At 40.7% G+C, this 7,945-nt stretch overlaps 2 protein-coding genes across 2 annotated transcripts; both read right to left on the bottom strand.

The window, feature by feature from the left end:
* Positions 1–206: 206 nt before the first annotated feature.
* LOC140819179 (uncharacterized) lies at positions 207–899 on the bottom strand. The gene has a single exon (XM_073179185.1). It carries the CDS (start codon positions 897–899, stop codon positions 207–209), a length of 693 nt encoding a protein of 230 aa, XP_073035286.1.
* Positions 900–1,193: 294 nt separating this feature from the next.
* On the bottom strand, positions 1,194–4,148 carry LOC140819180 (uncharacterized). The gene is made up of 3 exons (XM_073179186.1): positions 3,936–4,148; positions 2,175–3,830; positions 1,194–2,090 (listed from the first exon to the last, which is right to left on the bottom strand). The coding sequence occupies exons 1-3, from the start codon at positions 4,146–4,148 to the stop codon at positions 1,194–1,196; spliced, it is 2,766 nt and encodes a 921-aa protein (XP_073035287.1).
* Between the last annotated feature and the right edge of the window lie 3,797 nt (positions 4,149–7,945).

Consider the following 7,945-nt stretch of genomic DNA (forward strand, 5'->3'; position numbering starts at 1 on the left):
CTCGACCAAGGGTGGGCCACCAAAATCCGGCAAGCATTGTTTTGCGAGCCAAAGACATTCCTCCGAGGTGTTCCGCACAACATCCTTCATGAATATCTCGGAGTACATAATCTACTTCTCTTTCGGGTAAGCACTTTAAGAGAGGTCCATGGAACGATCTTCTATATAAAATAGTATTCAAAAGAACAAACCTGGGAGCTTGCCTCTTAATTTTTTTGAGCTTGAGTTTTGTCCCCGGGTAATTCATCTCTTTCAATGAATCTCATCAAGGGTGTCATCCAGGAGTCTTCTGGATCTGGGGCCATTTCCTCCTCTGTGGAGAGGATCAGCCGAGAGACATGCAATACTTCCCGGGTGTTTATTTCCGCCAATGAGGCGGCCATTTTTGCCAGAGTGTCTGCCTCACTGTTTTCTTCTCGAGGTATTTGTTCAATACTCCAATCCATAAAGACCTCTGCTCGGGATTTGATGAGTTGTAGGTATTTTAACATCCTGTAATCCTTGGCTTCATATACACCCTTTATCTGTTGAGTGATGAGTTGCGAATAAGAATACAGAATAATCCGAGAAGCATTGACTTCCCGAGCAGCTCGGATTCCAGCTAATACGGCCTCGTATTCGGCCTCGTTGTTGGTTACCCGGGAATCAATCCTCAGTGCTAGTTTAATTTTCTCTCCCAGGGGGGATATGATCACAACCCCCACTACACATCCCGCAAGGCTGGATGCCTCATCTACAAATACTCTCCATACCTCCTCTTTGTCGGGCTGGATCATCTCAGATAAGAAGTCCGATAGAGCTTGCGCTTTAATAGCCACCCGGGGTTTGTATTCGATATCATGCTCCCCCAATTCTATCGTCCACTTGATCATTCGTCCGGATACCTTTGAATGAGTCATGATTCTGCCCAGAGGGTTATTGGTAAGAACCACTATTTGATGTGATAAGAAGTAAGGCCTTAGCTTCCGGGCGGTCATAATCAAAGCTAAAGCAATCTTTTCCACTTCAGTATACCGGAGCTCGGGTCCTCTTAGAGAATGACTGACATAATAGACAGGCCTCTGATCAGAGCCCTCTTCCTTGATCAATACTGAGCTGACAGCATGCTCGGTAGTGGATAAATACAGGAATAATTTCTCCCCGGGCTCCGGTTTTACTAGAATAGGGAGCTCTGCAAGATGGGCCTTCAAGTCCTAGAAGGCTTGCTCACACTTATCGTTCCACCCGAATTGTTGGGCCTTTCTCAAAACTTGAAAGAAAGGGTAACTTCTGTGTGCTGACCGGGAAATAAATCGGGAAAGGGAGGCAATCCTCCCAGTCAGCTTTTGTACTTCTTTTACAGATTGGGGAGAGGGCATGCACAAGACAGACTTGACCTTCTCCGGATTCACCTCGATTCCCCGCTCTGTCACCATGAATCCTAAGAATTTGCCACGCTTTACGCCAAAAATACATTTGGCAGGGTTGAGCTTGATCCCATGTTGCATGAGAGTGGCAAAAGTTTCCTCCAGATCATTAATGAAGCTAGTAACCTCCCGGGTTTTGCCCAGAATATCATCCACATAAACCTCCACGTTCCGCCCCAGCTTCTTTTCGAATACTTTGTCCATAAGACGCTGATAAGTAGCCCCTGCATTCTTCAACCCGAAAGGCATTACAATATAACAAAATGTACCTCCCGAGGTGACGAAGCTGGCTTTGTCTTGATCATTTTTGGCCAAGGGAATTTGATGATACCCTTGGTACGCATCCATGAAACTCAGCAATTCATATCCCGAGGTGGAATCCACCAGCTGATCGATCCTAGGCAGCGGGTAATGATCTTTGGGGCATGTCTTGTTTAGATCACGGAATTCTACGCACATACGCCACTTCCCAGTAGATTTGGGCACTAAGACCACATTGGAAAGCCATGTAGGGAATTGAATTTCCCTGATATGCTCCGCCTTCAAGAGTTCCTTTACTTGCTCGCTAATGACTTTGTCCTTTTCAGGACCAAAGTGCCTCTTTTTTTGCTTTATCGGGTGAGATCCCGGTAAGATGTTCAAATGGTGCTCCGATATAAAGGGATAAATCCCTGTAAGCTCCTGCTGAGACCAGGCAAACAAATGGATATTAGTTTTTAAACACTTAATTAAACTCACCTAGGTGGATATGTCAAGATCCCGAGCCACCCGAATTTGTTGGCCTGGTCCAATTTCCACCGCCTCCTGCTCTTCTTCTGCTACAAAATGTATCTCCCCTTCCTCCACTATCCTTCCTCCTGCTTCATCCACCTTAGCCCTCTTCCCCTCCCTCTTAGATCTGCCCTGATCCGCTCGGACCGCTTCTACATAACACTTCCGAGAAGATGGTTGATCTCCTCGGACTTCTCCTACCCTGGATCCCACAGGAAACTTTATTTTCTGGTGGTAGGTAGATGCCACAGCCCTCAACTCGTTCATGGCTGGCCTCCCAAGGATGATGTTATAAGATGATGGGGAGTCCACCACAGTGAAAGAAGTCATCACTGTTTTCTTGAGATCGTGAGAGCCCAAGGTCAGAGGTAAAATAATCTCCCCCTCTGGATAAACCACGTGACCGGCGAAGCCAAAAAGAGCAGTTTCCACTGTTTCCAGGTGATAGCCCTGCAAATCCATCTGCACAAAAGCATCTTTGAAAATTACATTTACAGAACTGCCCGAGTCTACGAATATTCGCAGAATATCGTAATTCGCCACTCGGGCCTGGATCACCAGAGCGTCGTTATGGGGTAGATTCACCCCTCTCAAATCCTCCGGGCCGAAACTGATCACCGCCTCACTCCTCCCTGCCCCTTCCACCTCTAAACACTCCTTCCTACTCCTTGACTTCCTTGCCCGGTTAGAATCTCCATCAGTAGAGCCTCCAGATATCATTTTAATCGTCCCTATAACCAGGGGCGACTTCTTTCTCTGCTCAGGCTCGGGCCCCCTTCTCCTTCCGGGTTCGATCCTGGAACTATTTCTGATACCTCCTCCCCGAAAGCTAGACCCTGGTTGCCGGGGCGTCCACGGTGGCAATCTCGGCATCTGGGCATTGTTGATGGGTCTTGGAAGGGAGGGCGCGACAAAGTTTCCCTTCAAAACTTTGCAATCCTCAGTGTTATGGTAGCCTAACTTGTGAAGAGAGCAAAATCCTGTTTTTTCTGGCCGGGACAATTGATGGTCCGGGGCCAAGTCTCTACTACACTCATGCACCTCCCTCTCTCGGGCAATTTTCAGATGCACATGATGAGAGAAATGCCCTGAACTGCCCCTCTTTTGTCCCCTCTCCTCGGGTTTAGATACACGGTCTCCTCTTTCTTTCCTCACGGCTTCCCTCTTTTGTTTCTGAGCTTCCTCCATATTTATGTACTTCTCTGCCCGGGATAGCAGGTCCTCAAAATCCCCGGGCACTTTCTTTGTTAGCGACTTGAAGAATTCACCCTCCCTCAAACCCTGGGTGAAAGCCGTAGTCTTAGTCTCAGCGGCACAAGATGGAACATCTAGAGCTACCCTGTTGAACCTTTTGATATAAGCCCTCAAACTCTCTTCCGGGCTTTGCTTCACCTCAAAAAGACTAAATACGGTCTTTTTGTACTTCTTACTGCTACTGAAGTGGTGTAGGAATACTTTTTGGAAATCTCTGAAAGAATGCACGCTTTGAGGGGGTAAACCCTCAAACCATCTCTGGGCGGAGTCCACCAGAGTTGTCAAGAACACCTTACACTTGATTCGATCAGTGTAGCAGTGCAGAATGGCCATGTTCTCGAATCTGGCTAGATGCTCCTCCGGGTCCGCATTGCCATCGTAATCTTTTACTTTGGCAGACTTGAAATTCGCGGGAAGAGGTTCCCGAACAATAATATCAGCAAACGGGCACCCTCTGGAAGCGACCCGGGTAGTGCTACGACTCTCTAGCTGCCCCTACAGGACCCTCATCTTTTGCTTCAATTCTCTCAACTCCTCTGCTGTAGTCGGAGCTTTTGATCCGACACTATAATCCACGTTATCTCCACTCACTTCCTCCTCTCCCCCCAATCCATGCTCCTGCTCCTGTTCCTGCTCCTGCTCTTGCTCTTGCTCGGGCGGTGTAATAGGCCGAGAAACTTCTTTCCTAACCATAGCTTGAATTATTGCGTCAGCCATAACTTTCTTAAGCTCCTCCTCATGGTTATGAGATGCTGTCCATTGTTATTAGCACCCGTTTGTCTCGAGGATTGTCCCCCGTCTCCCTGGGCCCGGGAGTTATCCTGGTCTGTTCTTCTAGTACGAGCCATATCAACGTCTCAAGCTCAATATATTTCCCACAGACGGCGCCAATGATGCAATCTCGCTGAAATGGGTGAGCCGGGTAAGGAGCTCCAACGGATCAAATCAGTAATTTATAATAGTTGGGAATTTGAGCAAAGTAGATGGCTTTGATCGTGGCCTGTAAACAAGAAAGTAACTCGTGAATGGGCGCCGGAGGGGTGTCCGGCGTGGCCACTCCGATGCTAAAGTCAGCAAGTTGGAGAACGATGAACACAAGCGATATTTTGAAGGAAAATACGTGAGTACTTTTTGTTTAAGGATTTCAGTATCATTAAATGAGATTAATACCTACTATTTATAGTGGAAGTGTAACGTACCGTACTTTTACTACTTCAAAATTTGCGGAAAAATTAAAAACTTTCTTAAACATAAAATTTCATACGATCGTCACTTGTCATTTAACTTAATAATATTAAAATCAACATTCCCAACTAATATTTTCCAACAAAGTACTTATTTCAAATCATCTCACACCCAACATAAAAACAAAATATTTTAAAGTTTTCATAAAACATAAACATAGTGGTCCTCGGGTTTAGCCTTCTGCTCAGTCCAAGCCTGCCCCTTGGTCGCCACCTCCTGTCTCCTCATCAACATACTCACCTGCATCGATCAAGTCTAGTGAGTCTAAAGACTCAACACGTATAAACTGGGAATAATGAGTATTACATAATAAAACCACATACAACTTCAAAATATAACATATATACTTGAAACTTAAACTTTGCGTAATAAACTTGAACTCTTAATAAACTTAAACTTTCATAATAACTTTGAACTCTCATAAACTTCTTTGAACTTGAACATACATACTTTGAAACTTGAACTTGCATAATAACTTGAACTTTACATAATAAACTTAAACTTTCATAAACTTGCTCTTTACATAAACTTTGAATATATTTGCATACATAATATGACGTGCCATCACATAAACTTTTCTTTAACATGCTTTCATACTTCAACATACTTAACTTCATCATTTTGTGTAGAGGATGTTTCAAAGCAAGTGACCCATAACATAATAAATATCTGATCAGAAAAACCACAGTACTGGGCTGACAGGGACGTATCCACTGCCACATACATGAGATCTATGTTCATAATTTAACAGGCCAGTTGATCCACGTTCATAATTTAACGCTTCACAACCACGATCTAACCCGTTTATAATTTAACGGGCGGATTGGTCCCCGTTCATAATTTAACGCTTTCCAATCCTAACTTCAAACCCGTTCATAATTTAACGGGGTGGAGAGGTCATCGGCCACGTTCACCGACTTCCAAACCCATTCAGTTTTGGTCACAAGACATTTAGCATACCTCAAAATCTTCAAATATTTTCTTTGCACGTCATACATACTTACTTTGCATTGAGGGATTCGTTGGATGTCAATCGGGTCGTTGCTGCAACATACTAATATGAATACATAAACTTAACTTGTACAACTTAAACGTAAATGTCATGCTTAATCCCAAGCTAAATAAATTCTTAGAACATTTTATAATTTCCCATGACATAACCCTGTAAAACATCATATTAAACCATGGTATAAAACCTCAAATCAAACCTTAAATAATAAAAGAATATACCTAAAATCTGAAGGTACACGGACCCCGTCCCTAGGTCCGTATCATGGTCCGTGTCCGTGCGCTTAAAAATTGTTGTGATGAAATAAGAAGGCATGGACACCGTGCCTACCTCCGTGTCCGGGTCCGTGTCCGCTCTGTTCGACGAATTATTTTATGAAAATTTTGCGACATGTCTATTCTCCCAATTAACACATAAGGCATCAAGATTCATCACTATGAGACCATTCTAGGACACCATAACAATGAACTAAACTTTTATAATCACCCTACAATTCATACGACCCAAAATATTGTCATTTATGTTAAAGTTTATTTCTTACGACATCTTAATAATTCAAGCTCTTAACGACATGAATCAAAACCTCAAAAATACTCTAAACATCATTACTAACTTTCTCATATGCAGCAACGATCACCCGTCAATCCCCAACAAAGCCTGCAACATAAAAACTTCAAGAACATATTAAAATTCATAACTTTCTTGAAACGCGATTTGAGCAGTCATACTAAAAACACCATAACTCACTCGTTTTTAATCCAAATAACTCGAATTTTATATCAAATCGAACGTATCGAAAAGATCTACGTTTTTGTAATTAAAAGTTTCTCAAAATATGTACCGAAAAATCGCAGTTTTTGAAAGAACAGCAAAACATGAGTTTTCGGATCTAAAAATAGTAGTCATACTAAAAACACCATAACTCACTCGTTTTTAATCCAAATAACTCGAATTTTATATCAAATCGAACGTATCAAAAAGATCTACGTTTTTGTAATTAAAGGTTTTCTCAAAATATGTACCGAAAAATCGCAGTTTTTGAAAGAACAGCGAAACATGAGTTTTCGGATCTAAAAATAGCAGTCATACTAAAAACACCATAACTCACTCGTTTTTAATCCAAATAACTCGAATTTTTTATCAAATCAAACGTATCAAAAAGATCTACGTTTTTGTAATTAAAAGTTTTCTCAAAATATGTACCTAAAAATCGCAGTATTTTACAGAACAACAAAAACGTGAATTTGGTGATCCAAAATTGTTTCAAACTTGATCTAGACGTGATTGCTCAAACTTCTACGCATCGCACATATAATTTTTGCATAAATAACAACACAACGCATAATATGACAAGATCGATGCATCAAGAACAGAATATACGTGCCTTTTGATATTTAAAATACCGTAACGACGATACCGAAGTGGAGACGGAGCGATAGACGATCCGGGACGAACGTAGCTCGATTTTCTTTAAATAACCTCAATGAAATGATGCTGGAAATTTTCATAGATTGTAGTTTGTTTAAAGGAAAGGAAAAAAGGAAGGAAATGGAGACAAGAATTGATAGGGAAGTGTTTTAGAAACATTTCTTTCACTTAGTCAAAAGTTGGATTGAAATATATATTTTGTTTGATGTGTATATATAGTATATGTGTATATGTATGTGTGTAAGGTGTGAGTGTGTGTAAGTTTAAATTAAATATTTGAATATGTGTATGTGTGCATGAGGAGAACAAATGGGTAATGTGTTTGACTAAGAATAAAATGAATAATACATGTTTGTAGAAAATAGTCAATTATTAGGTAATTATAGTTAAGGTTTTAAATTAATAATTAACTTACTAATTAAGGACTACTAACTTACTAATCATTTTGCTTAAAAAAATAACTAAAATACACAAATTACTAATCCATAAAAGTTTTAAAATTATAATATCACATAATAATTAAATTAGACTTTTAAAATACTAAGAATTAAATAAATCATTTAAAATACTTAAATCTTATCTTAAAATAATTTGTCTCCATTAAAATTACTAAAAAACTATCCCGGTCTCCTTTCCTCGATACCGCCTCGAATAATCGCCTGAAACATAAATTCAAGAACATTTTAACACATTAAATAAACATGAATAATTAAAATAATAAATTTCATAAATTAAATGAAAGTATGCATTAAAATCATTTAATAAAATACATAAGGATTTTAATAACTTCCACGCACGTGGTTCATATGGACTTAAAATTTTCGGGACTTCA

The sequence above is a fragment of the Primulina eburnea genome, chromosome 18 (genome assembly GCF_022965805.1).
Source record: "Primulina eburnea isolate SZY01 chromosome 18, ASM2296580v1, whole genome shotgun sequence".
In the NCBI taxonomy this organism is placed as follows: Eukaryota; Viridiplantae; Streptophyta; class Magnoliopsida; order Lamiales; family Gesneriaceae; genus Primulina; species Primulina eburnea.